The 19,513-nt window shown below is 43.3% G+C and overlaps 1 protein-coding gene across 6 annotated transcripts in view; it reads left to right on the top strand.

Annotated features, from left to right (window-relative positions):
- mybpc3 (myosin binding protein C3) overlaps positions 1–19,513 on the top strand; it is a 37,138-nt gene that overhangs the window by 17,181 nt on the left and 444 nt on the right. For 5 of the 6 annotated variants that reach the window (XM_030720698.1, XM_030720705.1, XM_030720692.1 and 2 more), the window contains 17 exons: positions 3,172–3,338; positions 4,669–4,834; positions 4,927–5,033; positions 5,153–5,182; positions 5,273–5,412; positions 6,167–6,238; positions 7,549–7,708; positions 7,877–7,981; positions 8,086–8,274; positions 12,441–12,575; positions 12,697–12,864; positions 12,976–13,064; positions 14,313–14,508; positions 14,626–14,765; positions 17,419–17,578; positions 17,676–17,812; positions 18,583–18,769. In XM_030720698.1, the coding sequence (XP_030576558.1) occupies positions 3,172–3,338; positions 4,669–4,834; positions 4,927–5,033; positions 5,153–5,182; positions 5,273–5,412; positions 6,167–6,238; positions 7,549–7,708; positions 7,877–7,981; positions 8,086–8,274; positions 12,441–12,575; positions 12,697–12,864; positions 12,976–13,064; positions 14,313–14,508; positions 14,626–14,765; positions 17,419–17,578; positions 17,676–17,812; positions 18,583–18,769 (2,348 nt within the window). The remainder of the gene's footprint in view (positions 1–3,171; positions 3,339–4,668; positions 4,835–4,926; positions 5,034–5,152; positions 5,183–5,272; positions 5,413–6,166; positions 6,239–7,548; positions 7,709–7,876; positions 7,982–8,085; positions 8,275–12,440; positions 12,576–12,696; positions 12,865–12,975; positions 13,065–14,312; positions 14,509–14,625; positions 14,766–17,418; positions 17,579–17,675; positions 17,813–18,582; positions 18,770–19,513) is intronic. The other variant, XM_030720710.1, reaches the window with a different exon arrangement.

Below are 19,513 nucleotides of genomic sequence, written 5' to 3'. Positions count from 1 at the left end.
AGCAGAGAAGCCCAAGCTTCCCTCTCCCCAGCCACCTCCTCCAGCCCATCCGGAGGGACCCCAAGGCGTTCCCAGGCCAGCCGAGATACACAATCTCTCCAGCGTGTCCTGGGTCTACCACGGGGCCTCCTCCCGGTGGGACATGCCCGGAACACCTCACCCAGGAGGCGGTCAGGAGGCATCCTAATCAGATGCCCGAGCCACCTCAACTGGCTCCTTTCGATGTGGAGGAGCAGCGGCTCTACTCCGAGCCCCTCCCGGATGGCCGCAGAGGTGCTGATTCTCATGCCAGCCGCTTCACACTCGGCTGCGAACCGTTCCACTGCGAGCTGGAGGCCCCCCCGTGATGAAGCCAACAGAACCGCATCATCTGCAAAAAGCAGAGATGTGACTCTGAGGCCACCAAGGAAGAAGCCTTCCGCCACCTGGCTACGCCTAGAAATTCTGTCCATAAAAATTATGAACAGAATCGGTGACAAAGGGCAGCCCTGACGGAGTCCAACACCCACAGGAAACAAATCCGACTTATTACCGGCTATACGGACCAAGCTCTCACTGTGGTTGTACAAGGACTGAATGGCCCGCAACAATGGGCCAGACACCCCATACTCCCGCAGAACCTCCCAAAGAACACCCCGAGGAACACGGTCGAATGCCTTCTCCAAGTCCACAAAGCACATGTAGACTGGTTGGGCAAACTCCCACTCGAATATCCTTGAGAGGATAAAGAGCTGGTCCAGCGTTCCACGACCAGGACGAAAACCGCATTGTTCCTCCTGAATCCGAGGTTCGACTAACGGACGCACCCTCCTTTCCAGCACCCTGGCATAGACCTTACCGGGGAGGCTGAGGAGTGTGATCCCCCGAAAGTTGGAGCACACCCTCCGGTCTCCCTTCTTAAAGATGGGGACCACCACCCCGGTCTGCCAATCCAATGGCACTGCCCCAGATCTCCACGCGATGTTGCAGAGGCGTGTCAACCAAGACAGCCCTACAACATCCAGAGCCTTCAGGAACTCAGGGCGAATCTCGTCCACCCCAGGGGCTCTGCCACCAAGGAGTTGTTTAACTACCTCAGTGACCTCACCCCCAGTGATGGTCAAGTAATCCCCCTCATCCCCAGACTCTGCTTCCACTACAGAAGGCGTGTCAGTGGGATTCAGAAGGTCCTCGAAGTATTCCTTCCACCGTCCGACCGTCAGCAGCACCCCCCCCCGCACTATAAACAGTGTGAGTGAAGCACTGCTTTCCCCTCCTGAGTCGCCTGACGGTTTGCCAGAATCGCTTCGATGCCGTCCGAAAGTCTTTTTCCATAGCCTCACCGAACTCCTCCCACACCCGAGTTTTTGCTTTGGCCACTACCCGAGCTGCATTCCGCTTGGCCTGTCGATACCTGTCAGCTGCCTCCGGAGTCCCACAGGCTCACCAAGCCCGATAGGACTCTTTCTTCAGCTTGATGGCTCCCTTCACCTCCGGTGACCACCATCTGGTTCGGGGGTTACCCCCACGACAGGCACCAACCACCTTGCAGCCACAGCTCTGAGCAGCCGCCTCAACAATGGAGGTGCGGAACATGGTCCATTCAGACTCAATGTCCTCAGCCTCCCTCGGAATGCTGTCGAAGTTCTGCCGGAGGTGGGAGTTGAAGATCTCCCGGACTGGGGCTTCTGCCAGGCGTTCCCAGCGCACCCTCACAATACGTTTAGGTGTGCCAGGTCTGTCCAGCATCTTCCCCCGCCCCCTGATCCAACTCACCACCAGGTGGTGATCAGTTGACAGCTCAGCTCCTCTCTTCACCCGAGTGTCCAGAACATACGGCCGCAGATCTGATGATACGATTACAAAATCGATCATCGACCTGCGACCTAGGGTGTCCTGGTGCCATGTGCACTTATGGACATCCTTGTGTTCGAACACGGTGTTTGTTATGGACAAACTGTGGTTTGCACAGAAGTCCAATAACAAAACACCATTCGGGTTCAGATCGGGCAGGCTGTTCCTCCCAATCACGCCCCTCCAGGTCTCACTGTCATTGCCCACGTGAGCGTTGAAGTCTCCCAGCAAGACTATGGAGTCACCAGATGGAGCACTCTCCAGCACCCCACCCAGCAACTCCAAAAAGGGTGGGTGCCCTGAACTGTCATTCGGCGCATAAGCGCAAACAACAGTCAGGACCCGTTCCCCAGCCCGAAGGCGCAGGGAAACTACCCTCTCATCCACCGGTGAAAACTCCGACGTACAGGCAGCAAGCCGGGGGGATACAAGAATACCCACCCCAGCTCGCCGCCTCTCACCGAGGGCAACTCCAGACTGGAACAGAGTCCAGCCCTTCTCCAGGAGACTGGTTCCAGAGCCCAGGCCATGCATTGAGGTGAGCCCAACTATGTCTAGCTGGTATCTCTCAACCTCACGCACTAGCTCAGGCTCCTTCCCCACCAGAGAGGTGACATTCCATGTCCCAACAGCCAGTTTCGATAGCCGGGGATCGGTCCACCAGGGCCTCCGCCCTCGGCCACCGCCCGACACACATTGCACCCGACTCCTACAACACCTCCTGCGGGTGGTGGGCCTGCAGGAGGGCGGGCCCATGTAACCTCTTCGGGCTGCGCCCGGCCAAGCACCACGGGCTAATGCCTGGCCACCAGACGCTCTCCCTCGAGCTCCCTCCCCAGGCCTGGCTCCAGGGTGGGGCCCCGGTAACCCTATCCCGGGCAGGGTAAACTGTTCCCTTGTTTTTTCCCTCATAAGGGTCTTCTGAACCGCTCTTTGTCTGGACCCTCACCCAGGACCAGTTTGCCATGGGAGACCCTGCCAGGGGGACAAGCCCCCAGACAACATAGCTCCTGGGATCACTGGGACACACAAACCCCTCCACCACGATAAGGTGGCGATTCACGGAGGAGATGTTGTGACTGGTGCTATATAAATAAAATTGAATTGAATTGTAACAAAAATCTTGGAAAGCTTAGCCAATCAGCTGTTTTGATTGTCATATTTGGATTCAGCTCATCACAATCCACAAGAAATAACACATTTACCTCAGCAGCAGACAACTTCTGAAAAATGGTTGACCAGTGTAATCAGCTATTAAAGACCTCTTTTTTTTTATCTGATACTATAAATCATGATTATTGATCATTAATTTTGGTTGCGGCTTTCATTTCTGTGCAGGGAGAAAGACGGTGTGGAACTGACAAGAGACGAGTCATTCAAATATCGCTTCAAGAAAGATGGCTGCAAGCACGTGCTGATCATTAACGAGGCCACCAAAGAAGACTGTGGCCACTACAAGGTTAAAACAAACGGTGGAGAGTCAGTGGCAGAAGTCCTGGTGCAGGGTGAGTGTCGGTGACGTCGTACGTACCGTATGAACCATTTTTGTCAGCGATGAATTCTTCAAGTACACATTCACATACCTTACCAATAGCTGTGCGGCCTTGCCACCCTTGGTATGTGATCTATCTTTAGGCTATAGTGCAGGTCACTGTGCCAAGGTTGCTGCAGAGACGTGAGAGCACATGTAAGTTAAAGTTAGAAGGCATATATTTTACCTGAAGGGCACCGAGCATGTTGTGGTTTGAAACTATGTTTTATTACTAGATGGTAGATTTTCCTCTAATACCAAGTCACAGCAGCCTGATGTGAGGCTGATGAAAGATCTCTACTGGGCCCATCTAGATTTTGAAAGTCTCCTTTTGAGAAATTATTCAGATTTGGATTTTTTTTTTTCTTCAGTAACATGAAGTACACTGAAGACAACTGATCGTTTTGCAGGTGCTTGGATGGTTTTCATATTTCAATTCCACAATTCCACAGGTGATCTAAAAGTGATGGATGGAGACTCTTCAAACTCATCCACACACTGACGCAGGCAAAATTTTAAAAAATCAAGTCAGTTTTCCTAGTCACCATTTAATCATTAACTCAGAGCAAAATTCATTGAAACCCCCCAAAAGAAACGATCATCACAACGGTCGTCAATGTTTGGTTACAATTTCACAATTCCTTGTTTACTGTTAAATATATAGATGCTCTCTCCTTTGCATATATATCCATGTGTGTGTGTGTGTGTGTGTGTATGTCAGGGGTGTTATGTGTAGATATAAACCTGATCTTTGCTCTTCGCTGGCCTGTTAATCGAACAGCGAGCCTGCCAAGAATTACCAGCTGCCATCGTGCAGCAGGGATCAACACCTCAGTCCACAGAAGAGCTTCCATTATAATGCCAATGGCCATTCCCAACATGTTTGCCCTGCCTAGCAGTGAGCTGACGTGGAACTCTTGTAACCTTTAAAAGGAGCTCGTGTGAGATCTCTCACCCAGATAATTTCTTTGGGGCAACTTTAATAACCTCCTTGTACATTATTCTTTCTGATATATAGTAATAACCTAAAGCTCCTGCATATGGTCCTCATATCTTGCCACTTTATTTTCTACCATAAAGCCAATTAACTATTCCTCTTGTGCCTGTAGCTACAATACAACACACAAAGGAGTCTCTTATGCTCAGAATTATTACCACATCATCCATGCATACAATAGCTGCATCTTTTATTTTTAATCACATGATCCTCGCACATTATCATCTAATTCTAGCGTCTCATAAAGCAGAAGGCCTTAATGCACATTGTTACCTGCACTCTTAGCTTGTGTTTTCCAAACATGCAGAGAAAGAGCTGGAGGTCTACCAGAGCATCGCAGACCTCACAGTGAAGGCGAAGGATCAGGCGGTTTTTAAGTGCGAGGTGTCGGATGAGAACGTGAGAGGAACCTGGTACAAGAATGGTGTCGAAGTCAAGCCTGATGCCAGAGTGAATATCACACATATTGGCAGGTGAGGATATGTTTGCACATGCTACTGAATGTTCAGCATGCTGCATGCACTCCATGACATCACAAACACGCTTTTTGTTTTTTAACACGTAGGATTCACAAACTGACCATCGATGACGTCAAACCAGAGGACGAGGGAGACTACACTTTTGTGCCGGATGGCTATGCTTTCAACCTGTCTGCTAAACTCAATTTCTTGGGTAATATTTATGCTGTTATTTTTTTCAGTTTATAATTGAAATTATGAGAGATTCATAAGTTCAGATTTTACTTAAATTATTTATTTCACTGTTTTGTTTTGTTTTTCTGGATTTTCTAGAGGTGAAGATTGATTATGTCCCACGCCAAGGTACACAACTTCAAATGTACTCTTTTTGCAGATTATACCAATTATAATACAAAGTATTTTTAATTTTGACCATCTGCATTATGTTCAAAGATCCTCCTAAGATCCACCTAGATTGTGTGGGTCGCACTGCTGAGTCAACCATCGTGGTGGTTGCGGGCAACAAACTGCGTCTGGACGTCCCTATCACTGGAGACCCTGCTCCAACAGTGATCTGGACAAAAGGAGAAAAGGTAAGACAAAATGTAAGGCTTGTGCTATTAATCTGTTGACGTCTGCCATCTGTCCAGAGTGCTATAGGTAAGGTCTGAAATCTGTGAGAAACACTTCATTCATTACTGAATACAGACTGATGAATCACCTCTGGGACTTCTGAGATTGTCCTGTTATCTTTCACACTGAGACACGGGTAGTGGATCCATTGGGTTCAAGTTCATTTTGCTGTAACAAACAGTCATTCCTGAGCAGCTTTTGGCAGGATGCATGGGAGGCAGCTGCCATCAGGGAGTGCTACTATCATGGGTGTGTGTTCTAAAACAATGCTTAGGTGGGTGGTGTGTAACTGCAGTGCAACAAGAAGATCAATGTTGTTCATTTTGCCCGTCAATGTTGTGGCTGATTAGTTTATACTTGAAAGGCTTACTAATGCTGTATTTTAAAAATACAAATAAAAATGTTAATGGAATAATGCAACAATATCTCATGTAGTTCTAAAACAATATAAAACAAGCCAAGGAGATGTATTTTCATCAACTCACATTTAATGATGTAAATAACTACAAAGTGGCACAGGTTAGTTCAGCCATACTGGCATCAACTAATACATTCCTCCCTGCGTTGGCTTGTAAACTTTGATGGTTTTGCCAAGCTGCTAATGGCTTCAAACGATTATACCAACTAATTTGGTCTTTGTTTTAAGGGGAGAGAGCGGTTAGACACCCTCTCTGTTCTCTTCAGCTTTTAAGGCTTTGCTCTGCTCAAATGTAGGCTAGTTCTGTAAAACCTGATGGAGACGAAAAAGGAAGGCACGCAACCTCTTGGACCATGAAGGATGGGGAAGTAAGTGCACATTTCAGTATATGCCTTTTTTTTAAAGGTTTTTTTACTCAAATGCAAGTCAGTGTGTGAACAGCACTGTCAGAGTGTGCCTCGGTTTCTACTCATGTGCACCTGCTGACCTTTACAACCTCTTCTCACACTAAAAGAACAGTAAGGTCACATGTAATGTATTTAGATTTACAAATGCAACCATTGGAGAAGTGTAGTGTAAACTTGCTTTTGTGTTACCGCATGAGCTTTGAAAAGACTGTGCCAAGAAAACACCTTCTCCGACGACTATTGTGTTTGTTGTTCTATGTGCCAGTTTTAACACTAAGAACAGGATAAAACTGCATGCAGAGTTCATCCATGTCAGTAAGGTAAGAGCATGTTCTGACTCTTCCCTCAGACAGACACAGGACACAGGAGGCTGGGCAGTAAGTACAATTTTAAAGTATGGCAAAGTTAGTCTGGTTAAAATACATTACCTAAATACTTGATTCTAAAATTAAATGTGGCATTTAAGAAATATTGTGACGTGAGCGCAGTATAAATTTGGCTCTTTTTAACAGTCAGCAGATAATTTTAATAATGGGTTACTATGAGCCAGACCAGTATATATTACATTATTATTTTTTTAACTATTATAATTGATATCATACCTTGCTGCCTGATGCAAAACAACACACTGGCTGTTGCCTCACAGCAAGAAGGTCCTATGAGTAGTTTGCATGCACTCCCTATGTTTGTGTATGTTATATCTGGGAGATCTGGTTTCTCCTACCTGGAAAAAATATCAAGTCAACATGTTTGAGTTACTTAAATACCCGAAGCTTCATTTCTTGGAAAAGACTTTGTTGATATCCAAAAGTATAAAATGTAGGCCCACATTATTGGCAGATATTAGCTATTTGTTGATCTATGAAAATCGGCATTTGCAGATAAATGGAAATTTAAGTAAGTAAAGAAGAGATGGGAGAAACACCCCTCAACCATGTTATGAGTGTTGACTTTGCATAGTTTGTCCACCAGAGGCCACTCTGCAACTTCCATGTTGGCAACAGCACAAATGGAACAACCAGCTGACCCAATCAGATTCGAGCAGAGCATAAATGTGTAAATAAATAACGACACATAACAAATGTTAGTGTAAAAATATCAGCTGATGTATCGGAATATTAGATTTGTAATTCACCAAATATTGGTACTAGTATTGGTTTTAAAAATCCTAATTGGTCGAGCTCTAACCAGCATTTTAAGAAAGTGCAGTACAACTTCCCAAAAGAAACTTTGCTCAGTACAATCTAGTAACTCTGGTTCTCATCATGTAGGTCATCACGGAGGGAGATGGCAGGGTCCATGTAGAGACCACCAAGGGCCACTGTGTCTTCACTATTGAGTGTGCTGAAAGGCAGGATGAGGGAATCTACTCTGTTGTGGTTCGAAATCCTGCTGGGGAAGATACTGCAGATATCCATGTGAAAGTTGTCGGTAAGACAGCTCCTGCACTGATTTTAATGACTGCAGTCAGTTTTCATCATCCTCACTACCAAAGCCCCAACAATGCCAATTAACGCACACGGACAGCAAAATTGTTATGTGACTTCAACTATGAATCTCAAACTTTCTTCAAAAAACTAAACAATGTTTCTCCTCTAGATGTTCCTGATCCTCCCATGGCTCCCACAATCCTCAGTGTGGGAGAGGATTCCTGTGTTGTTCAATGGGAACCCCCTCAGTTTGACGGTGGCCAGCCAATCATTGGTAAAAACCTTCAAAATAACTTAATTTTTTAACAATGTCTGCCATTTTCTTTTGCATCCTCCTTTATTCCTTGGAGAAGCCGAGTCACACATTTGAATTCACAGGTTATGTGCTGGAGAGAAAGAAGTTGAAGAGCTACAGGTGGATGAGACTGAACTTTGACCCCTACCCCGAAACAACCTATGAGGCCAAGCGGATGATAGAAGGTGTGTCGTATGAGATGCGAGTCTATGCTGTCAACAGCATCGGCATGTCTCGCCACAGTCCTGCCTCGCAGCCATTTGTGCCAATCGGTGAGTCTTTACCAAAATGTTTTCACCAAAACAAGCATTTTTGAACATCAGCTTGTAGTCAACACAAAAATCTTCAGTTTATCTTTAGATTAAATTAACAAAAATGATTCAGACACTGAATTAGATAAGTGGAAGAAGATGGATTCAGAAAGTTTTAACTTAAATGTTAAAGAGATGCAGGTAGGCCAGGTTTGGTAAGTCGATGTTTGGCTCCTCCTGCCTCGATGAAGAAGAGTCACTGAGACACCAAACACAAGTCACACTCGTCTATGAATAGTCTACAGCTGGTTTGATCAAACCGCAATCAAATCAGTCCAGATGAAGAACATTTTAGGGGGGGCAGAAACCTAGAATAATTCACATTTACGTATTGTTATATAGTCGGGAATATTTAAATTAACTACATCATTATCACTGAGGAATTTGTTTTTGTCCACTCTTGGATGATGTACTTCTCTAAGGAGATTAATTTTCGGTTTGTAGTGCCCTTTTGTAGGTTCCTCCTATAAATCTTTACTCTAGACAGCAAGAAAAATGCAGCAGCAAATCTCACAAACCAGTATTTCATTCACATGAGTCCAGGGAATGCACTTCCATGTTTTCAAAAACCAAATTATTCACCTGACCACAGTTTTCCACTTTGCCTCATTTTAGATGAGTTTTGGCCCAGAGGATGGCCGTGTTTTGGGATCATGTTCACATATGGCTTCTTTTTTGTACAATAGAACTTTAACCTGCATTTGTGGATGGTACGGTCAACTGAGTTCACAGACAGTGATTTCTGGAAGTGTTCCTGAGTCGATGCAGTGATTTCCGTGACAGAATCATGCCTGTTTTTAAAGCAGTGCTGCCTGAGGGCCTGAAGATCGTGAACCTCCAATACTGATTTTTTTGCCTTGTCCCTGGCGCGTGAGATTTCTTCAGATTCTTGGAATCTTTTGATGATATTATGCTCTGTAGATGACGAGATATTCTGATATATTGGAACATACTGTCTAAGAAATATAAGGTGCAAGTCTGACTAGCACTAAATTCATTTTGTATTTTTATTTTATACATATAAATTACAGAGCTGTGCACAGACAAGGTTTATAGCTAGATGTACTCTTTATGACTGTCAGTTATCATTCAGAGGCTCAGGTTTTAGTCGTTTCTCATTGTATTACCAATTTATTTGAACTACCATCTCATCCTCCACTTGTTGATTTAAGAGGGAGCATCATTGTATCCAGATGGCCAGTCACTCTTAAGACAGCTGATTAGGAAACTATCCATGGCATCCCTCTCTATAAATAATGGCCTGGAATCCCTTGACTCTGCTGGGACCAGCTGCTCAACACACAGGGGTCCATTGCTTCTGTAGAAGCTGCTGCAGAACAAGCATTGTTATTACTACAACACAGACAGAAGGAAGGGAACAGGAGACTGTCAATGAGAGAGAGAAAGAGAGCACATTTGGAGAAGCAGATATAACCAGCAGTTTCAATTAACAGCAGGACTGCTATACACTGAGGAAAAAATGACAAAACCTAAGCTCTCAAAGACAGCTGAGAAGAAACCGGTGGAAGAAACAAAGACTTTGGAACTTGCAAAAGAAACATCAGCTGGTGCTCCAGAGAATGCACAAGCCAATCGTGAAGCCAGCAAAGCTGTGACAGAGGCACCTCCACGCCCTGATGTAGAACAGGAACCTGGAGCCAGTAGCACAGAAGCAGCCCCCAGAGGTAAAGAGGGAGCACCGGCTGAGCATAATACACCAGCAGAAGGTGTCCCTGTGACAGAAAGTGGTCCTCCTGCAGAGGAAGCTGCACCCCGGGCAGAGGAGACCCCCGTGAAGCCTGCTGCTGCCGCTGAGCCAGAGCCGCGGCCTGTTTGTAGTAGGCATTATTTAATTTAGGATGCTAGATTATCATGCAGGTTTTAGAAAAAGAAATGAAACCTACAGTAATTTTTGTTTATAATGTGTGTATAAAATTTTGCTGCAAATCAATCCATTTTCAGCACCACACGTGTGTGTAAGAGTTAAACATGGTTTATCAAACAAGTTATTGATGTTGCAGATGTCCCATTTTGGTGCCATTTAGAAGATTTTTTTTTAAGTTTCTGTTTTGATATACAGAATTTATATTTGATATTTCTGATGAAAAAGATATCTAGGTTCGGAGAAACATCTGCCGTACATTTTAAATGTGGCTTGACAGCATTTACTGACATTCACACCATCTACAGCCTACATTCAGAAACTCACACTGCACTTAGTCATTTGCAGGGCACAACATTCTCTCAAATATTAACATCATCTCCAACAAAATTTCAACTTGACAGGTCTTTTTTTTTGTCAGTGTAATTGATCATAAAAGGATAAAGTTAGAAAGATGTAGCAGATTTAGTTGTGCGTTAATAATAAATCCATGATTTCTAGAGCGCTCTGCCACTGCCCTGACACTGATGACAAAATTATTATGAAAGAAGTCATATAAAATAAAAACAAATGAAAAACTAACATCTAAGTGGGGTTTTGATGTTTGTAAAACATAATCTGCTGCTAAAAGGAAGGAGATGGAGAGAAAACCTGTTACCCCATAACTAATCAGAGGTTTAGATTAGTGCCCTTTCTTGAGCAGAAAACCTAGAGCATTAATGTAATAAACATATGTATATTTTTTTAAGTCAGCAATTTCTTTTATGGGGTTTAAGGAAGGGTGAAAGGACTTGTACCAACTGGGTAGTCAGAGAGATCGAGCTGGAAAGGATGTGCAGTAGGTTAGAGTGATTAAGGCTTAGAGATGGAAATATATTAACAAGTGAAGAGAGTGTGCTGAGAAGGTGCAAGGAATACTTTCAGGAGCTGATGAATGTAGAAAATGAGAGAGGGAAGGATGGATGGAGGAAAGTTAGTGAATTTGGAAGTGCAGAGCATTAGCAAGGAAGAAGGGAGGGCAGCTATGAAGACGATGAAGAGTGGAAAGGCAGTTGGTCCAGATGACATATCTGTAGGAGTATGAAGATGTCCAGGAGACAAGGGAGTGGAGTTTTTAACCAGATTGTTTAACAAAGTCCTGGAGAGTGAGAGGATCCCTGAATAATGGAGAAGACATGTCCTGGTACTGACAGGGTGTCAAGACAGGAACTGTGGTGCAGAACATGTATGACGACAGTGAGACAGTGGTGAAGTGTGAAGTAGGAGTGACAGATGGGTTAAAGGTGGAAGTGAGATTGCATCAGGGATCTGCTCTGAGCCCCTTCTTGTTTGCAGTGGTGATGATGATCAGGCAGGAGTCTCCATGGACTACAATGTTTACAGATGACAATGTGGTCTGTAGTGACACCAAGGAGTAGGTGGAAGAGAGCCTGGACAGGTGGAGGGATGCTCTGGAGAGAAGAGGAATGAAAATCAGTAGAAGCAAGACAGAATGCTTGTGTGCATGAGAGGGAGACAGATTGAGCGGTGAAGATGCAAGAAGTAGATGTAGTGAAGGCAGATGAGTTTAAGTACTTGGGCTCAACCATCCAAAGCAACGGACAGTGCACAAGAGAGGTGAAGAGAGTGCAGGCAGCACACAGGATAACAGCAAGAGTGAAAAGGAAGGTTTACAAGATGGTAGTGAGGCCTGCTATGATGCATGGTTTGAAGACAGTGGCACTAATAAAAAGACAGCAGGCCAAGCTGAAGGTGACAGAGTTGAAGATTCATGGATTTTCACTGGGAGTGACCTGAATGGACAAGATTAGAAATGAGCACATCAGAGGGACAGCTCAGGTTGAGAAGTTTGGAGACAAAGTTAGAGAGGCAAGGCTGAGAGGATTTAGACACTGCAGAGGAGGGATAGTGGATATACTGGACGAAGGATGTTGAAGATGGAGCTGCCAGGCAGGAGGAAAAGAGGAAGACCACAGAGAAGATCCATGAAGCCAGTTGATTAAGTTACTGTATTACTGTGTGTGACTCAAAGCTTTCAAGTGAATACTGGATAATGGTGTGGAACAAAGGAAAAATAAAATTGTAGTGCACGGTGATGATGGCTCTGAAGCCCTGCTTTAAATAATCTTGTACTTTCCTGATTAGGTTCATCCACTTGGTTCATGAATTCTAAATGATTAATTCATTGCATTAATGCTCTAACTGACTAAAAGGGACATTTATCTGCTCTCTGCCTCTTCCTCAGCTCCTACAAGTGAGCCCCTCGGACTGTGCGTTGATGACGTCAGTGATACTTCTATCACACTGAAGTGGCGGCGGCCTGAGAGGATTGGCTCAGCTGAACTTGAGGGTTATGGAGTTGAGTACTGCAAGGAGGGCAGTAAGTACTGGAGCCAGCTGTCCACATGCTAATTTCAGCATCATAACCCTGTCTCTGTCTTTGGTTCCACTGTAACAATCGATTTGTGCTATTTTAATTTTTTTGTGGTTTCTGGCAACAGCTGATGAATGGATACCAGCGATGAAGGGTCTGACAGAGAGGACGTCGACAGTCATCAAAGGCCTCACCACAGGAGACAAACTGCAGTTCCGTGTGCGAGCTTACAACATGGCGGGACCCAGTGCTCCCGCCACTCTGGCTCAGCCTGTCACCATCAGAGAGATTATGCGTGAGTAATTACAGATTACATGCTGCAGCTCTTTTAGTTTCCTATGTGGACGTGATACAAAATACTCACCTATTTTTTGCCATCCTCTTATTTTGTGTTTTTCTTTCACAGAACGCCCGAAAATTTGGCTTCCCAGAAATCTCCGCCAGACTCTTATCAAGAAAGTTGGAGACACTGTCAACATCGTAATTCCATTTCAGGTGGCTGATGCATCAGTTGGCGTCAATTGGACACAGTCTTGAAAAAATTAAAAACCCTACAAGGGGTGCTACCTATGTTTTATGCAATATAAACACCCAAGTTATGACTGTCTTTATTATTATGACTCTATCTGGTTATATTTTACCAGTCTGGTTGGATGGATAAAAGAGGTGGTATTGTTTGACCCTTCCCAGCACTGAAAAAAATGTAAGGCTTGGTCTGAAGGTGGTGTCAGGTTAAAGGTCATGTTCTTAACCAACCTAACTTTTATGTTAACATGTAGGCTGTCAGGAATTAAGTCCCTGACCTGGGTGAAACTTCACCTGTAAGGTCAAGTCATTAGGTCATTAGGATTTATTCTCAGAAGACCAGGAAAGTTTGTGGAAAAATTCACAGCAGTTTGCTCAGATGTTGTTGAGATTTTTAACTGTGGACTGAAAGTAATGTGGTGACCAAAGCCACTTTGATGTCAACCACTTTTGAAATGAGGGGCTTAGATATCTATTTTATATGAATATGGATGTAGCAGGTCAGGCCCAGGTCTAAAAAATGAAGCCCGAGTGTAAATGTCTTGAACCTACATGCTAATGGCCAGCAGGGGGCGACTCCTGAGGTTGCTAAAAGAAGTCAGATTGTATAAAAGTCTATGGAGAACAGACTCTGAGCTCCCTCACTCTGTGACCTCCTGACGAGTTCATAGGCAACTGTTGCTAAATGCAAAATTATGTTTATTTTGGAAATTATGATCCCTCTTAGAGTCAAAAAGGTAGCTGAGGCCTACCGTGTGATTGATAAGTTGCTACCCTGAGTGTGCAGCACCCCTCAATTTCTCTGTCTGTCATCATCAAACAACATCAAAACAGTATCAGTCAAAATGCTAAGCTTGAAACTTCAATAACAAATGCGTGACATCATGGTAGCATCCATCGTTTATATTTTAATTATGTAAGAACTAACTCGCTTTTGGAGTCAGCCTCAAGCAGCACTTCAGCGCCTTGAATATTTCTGTTTGCACAGACATGATAAGAGAGAGAGACTTGTTTCCAGAAGGACTTTGCAGTTTTGTTTTGACAAGCTGACTAACAAACCACAGCAACACTAAGCATTGCTCCATTTATGAGTTGCTATTTGAATTTGTAAGCGTGACATGAGAGAGTTGTAAGGTTGCTTTTGTTATGTGTGATTTGCAGACAAACACAGGAGAAGTTTGAGTTACCACCATTCCTATTTTTTTTCTTGTGATGCAGGGTAAACCCAGGCCAAAGGTCACATGGAGCAAAGAAGGAAAGCCCCTGGACCCCACATTTGCTAATGTTAGGAACAGTGAAGTAGACACGATCCTCTTCATCCGCAAGACAGAGAGAAAACACTCTGGGAAGTATGAGCTCCAGGTGCAGATTGAAAACGTGGAAGACAAAGCAGCAGTAACACTCCAGATTGTTGGTAAGCAGGATTGAATAAATGGGAAGCTGCTTCTGACTTTTAACAGGAATAACAACAATCTGTATTAAAATGTTACCACAGATGTTTTGCCAATGGGCACTATTTTTTTCTTTAAAGACCTCCCAGGACCCCCTGAGGCGCTAAAGATTGTTGATACCTGGGGTTTTAATGTGGCGCTCGAGTGGCAGCCTCCAAAGGACAATGGCAACTGTGAAATAACCGGTTACACTGTTCAGAAAGCTGACAAGAAGACCATGGTGAGACTTTATACACTTTATATGTATTTAATATATATGTATCCTTCATGATCTGGTCCTCTACCAGAGGCCTGGGAGCTTGAGGGTCCTGCGCAGTATCTTAGCTGTTCCTAGGACAGTGCTCTTCTGGACAGAGATCTCAGATGTTGTTCCTGGAATCTGCTGGAGCCACTCACTCAGTTTGGGGGGTTACTGCCCCGAATGTTCTAATTACCACAGAGATCACTGTTGACTTCATCTTCCACATCCTCTCTAGCTCTTCTCTCAGTCCTTGGTATTTCTTGAGCTTCTTGTGTTCCTTCTTCTTGATGTTGCCATCGCTTGGGACTGCTACATCTATCACTATGACCTTCTTCCTCTGCCCGTCCACCACCACTATGTTCGTCACCAGTTTGTCTGTCAGTATCTGGAAGTCCAACGAGGTCTTAGCTCAGTCATTCTCAAACATCCTTGGGGGCATATGTCATTTCAACCTTGGGACTTCGACCAGTACTTATTCACCACAGCCTGCTCCCTGCACCAACTTTGTAGCTCTATATATTACAGTTGTGGTCAGAAGTTTATATACACTCATCATGGACATGAACATTATGGTGATTTGGGGTTTCTAATGAATTCTTTGAACCATTCGTTGAGGTGTTAACCACTAATCTTTGGTTAAATGTCCCTTAGCAAGTTGCTTTTGGTAGCCATCAACAAGCTTCTGGTATAATTCTGGCTGGATATTTGACCACTCTTTTGGCAGAATTGGTAGAGTCAATTTCAAGCAGTTGGTTTTCTGGCATAGACACAGCATAGTCCACTAATTTTCAATAGAGTTGAGGTCAGGGTTTTGGGAAGGCCAGAAGTTTAATGTTAGCCTGCTTTATCCATTCCAAAACCAGTTTTGATTATGTTTGGGGTCATTGTCCTGTTGGAACACCCAATTGTGTCCATCTAGGTGTTGATTTGAGGTGAAATTGAAGAATTTGGTCCTTCTGCATTATTCCATCCTCTTTGTGCAATGTACCACTGGCAGCAAAACAGCACCAGCACCTGATGCTGCCACCACCATGCTTGACAGTTGGTACAGTGGTCTTAGGTTCGAAAGCCTCACCTTTACTCCTCCAAACATACCTCAATCTTTTTCTCATCTGACCATAAAACCTTTCTCCAGAAGGCATTTGATTTGTTCATATGGGCAGCTACAAATTTCATTTGAGCTTGAAGGTGTTGATTTTGGAGCAGGGGCTTCTTTCTTGTCGGCACCTTCACAGTCCATAGCGATAGCAATTCTTCCAGACTGTGGCAAAGCGGTGATACATCTGAATAACTTGTACTTATGTACAATTGTTTGAACTGATGGTCATGAAATTTTCTGTTGCTCAAAGAGACCTTCACAACTTGTGTAAATGTGTTATTCTAATTCTTAGATCTTCCCTGAGTTCCTTGGACTTTCTCATTGTTCTGGGTATTGGTCAATCCAACGAGTGCTGCCATCAAATCCTTTTTATACTAGCAAAGAGAAACTACCGGTTGTAGTCAATCATGGTCACTAACAAGATGTTAACAGGCCTTGGCCTTGCCAAGTTGACAGACATTGTAGAATCTTCAGCATCACTTATTAAAATATTTAAGTGAGTGTATGTATATATTTGAGGCTGTATGTATAATTTTTATCCTGAATGGTTCAGAGAAAATAAATTCAACCTTGTGCACCCAATTCTTGTATTTTTAAAATCATTAAAGATGAATGCTGTACAATCATTCCACCCTGGGATAAGAAGAGTTCAAGGAAATAATTACCACAACATTTATACCCTTGATGAGTGTTTGTAAACTGATCACAACTGTACCTGAACCAACTTTTCTTACTGTTTTCTGTGAGAATTAAGACTCTTCTCTGTGGGTCACCAGTGAAGCAATATCTGGCCTGCTGGCAAGAGCTCCTACTGCCACCATCCTCCACCTCGAGCTGCCAGGAACAATGTCAACCAGGAATGTCCTAATCTTATCCTCGTAGCCTTGAGCTGGTCCAGACTGTCTGCAAAGTGACGCAAGGCAATTGTTCCCTCGTCACCACAGCTGATGGCTCATGTTTCACTCTAGTCATTATTATTAGATCAAATTAAGTTTACTTGCAGCATAGTGAGGTGGGAGTGTTTATTATCAGGTTACCTGTTACATGTACAGACAAAAGTGCTAAGGGCAGGTGTGCTTTAAATATACCCTTATCATTTGTCATTCTTTCACCTAAACCAATAAACTGTGAGAAATTCTTCTTCGGATGACGTGTAATATCTTAGATAGTTAAATGTTCTTATATAGTTTATTTTACATGTGTCTCAGTGAATAAGCAATATATCTGGTGTCAGTTTATGTGGACTGTACTGGTTTTAGCCAACCCCCCCACGGTAATATAAAGATTAAACAGCATAAAGTGAAACATGATGACCATCCAGAGTAGCTTCACATGTCCTTTACAATGTTGCTGAAACTTTAAAGGAACCAAGGTCACCATTCTGGACTCTAAATAAAACTACTTTATGGAAGTATGAGCATTCATTCTGTTTCCTCACTCATTCATTCACAGTTATCTTTAATGTGGCACCTGCCTTTATGATCTAAACTCTGGGGTTTTGTTTGTTTGTTTTTTCTCTTTATTAATGTGAAGGAATGGTATACAGTCCATGATCAGTACCGGCGAACCCACTGCGTTGTGTCCGACCTCATCATGGGGAATGAGTATGTCTTCCGAGTCTATTCCATAAACTTCGTTGGCCTCAGTCCGGACCCCTGTTGCACGAAAGACAGTGTTTACATCCTTAAAACAGGTGAGCAAATAAATATAACTAATATTATACCTTTACAGTTATGATTATACATCCTTTGGAACAGAAGGGGAAAATATCCCATTGTCTGTCTGCTCAGGTATCGTATACAAGCCACCCAACTACAAAGACCATGACTTCTCAGAGGCTCCCAAGTTCACACGCCCTTTGGTGGACCGCTCTGTCATAGCGGGATACAACGCCACCCTCAGTTGCGCAGTGCGAGGCATACCAAAGGTCAGTAAGGTGTAAATTAGATGTTTAAAATGTTATTTATTTTACTTTAATTGGAATGAAAACTTGTTATGAGAGTAATTTTAATTCAAATTGGGGCAAAATAGTTCCTCCTCATGTTCCATTTTTGGCTCTGTGTGGTGCTTTCATTCATCTCAGAGTAGCTCTGGTAAATTTATTTGCAGCACTTTATGATTTTCCCTCTGTGTTTGCTTATATACTGTACAGTGCTTAACGAATGTATTAGATCACCTGTAATAAAAACTTTTTAAAAAATCAACAAAACCACATAGTTATATATGTATACTATATCATAGTATATAGTATATAACACAGGGGACTGCATTGTCTCTATTACTGCTCATCTTGTACACCTCAGACTTTGAGTATAACTCTGGATCATGCCACCTACAAAAACACTCTGATGACTCTGCAGTGTTTGGGTATATTAGTGCTGAGCAGGAGGAGGCTAGCTCTGTGATTGGCTGCAAACTGGAGGTTTTTGAAGCTTTGATGGAGAGGAGGTCACTGAACAAACTGTAATCATCATGGATAATCCTGACCACCCTCTGCTCCACAGACAGCCCCGATTCAGCTTGGGGAGGGGACAGATACAGGAAATCTTTTAATTATTATAAGTATTTAATCATCATTTAAACGGATGTAACAAAATATTTTCACAAATTTGGGATAACTAAAGTAATTTTTTATTCTTATTATAGATACTGTATGTGCTTATAATTCTGCTTTTTTTTTTTTTTTTTGCTCGTTAGCCCAAAGTAACCTGGTACAAAAATAAAATGGACATCACGAATGAGGCCAAGTACCGGATGATCAGCAAGCAAGGTGTCCTGACGCTCGAGATCCGTAAGCCTTGTCCGTTCGACGGGGGAGTGTACACGTGCAAAGCGGTCAACGACAGCGGTGAAGACACAGTGGAGTGTAAACTGGAGGTTCGCTGTAAGTAGTTCAGCAACGCATGTGTCCTCTTTTTCATGACCCACTTAGACTCCACCTTTTCTCCAGCATCCTCCTTTTCACCCCTTCTAACCCATGTTTGTCCTTTAAAAATAAAACATTATCAAACAGTTAAAGAAAAAAAATATATTTTAGTGCTACTATGAGAATACAAAAAAAAAATGTTCATGTCAAATTATTGCACTTTTCCTGGGAGGGGATTGAATATTTGATGTGAAACAGTTTCCTGGAAAGTGCCAGTTGTCTTTCTGATTTGAGGAGAGAAAGGAATGAAAGGAATGAAAGGAATTTGTGAACTATTTAGGAAACCCCAAAAAAGATTCTCAACACAAGACTCAACTTTTCAGTTTGCTTGCAGTTTATTGGAGTAACTCAGCTTAAGAGGGTGTGATTGAAAGCTTCACAGTGCCCTGGATGCTGCTGTGTTGAGGGTTTTTTCTCTCTTTACTTCCTAAGTCAAAATGGGCGTTCATTTTTAGCAAAAAATACATATATATTCATTCAGTTTTTATTTATAATTGGAAGCTAGATTTTCTCCACATCCTGAATTGTGTCTCCTGCAGCAAACTCACTAAGAGATAAACAAGGTCCTTTGAGTATAACTAACAGGTCATTTAAATTCATGAATTAAACCAGCTGAGCGCTTTTTTCAGTTAAATACAACATCTCTTTGTGAGATCAATTCTTGGGGATTATTGTGAAGTTACAGAGCTGTAAATTGTGTTG

This window comes from Archocentrus centrarchus, chromosome 3 (genome assembly GCF_007364275.1).
Source record: "Archocentrus centrarchus isolate MPI-CPG fArcCen1 chromosome 3, fArcCen1, whole genome shotgun sequence".
Classification (NCBI taxonomy): Eukaryota; Metazoa; Chordata; class Actinopteri; order Cichliformes; family Cichlidae; genus Archocentrus; species Archocentrus centrarchus.
This window is presented reverse-complemented; position numbering and strand designations above follow the sequence as displayed.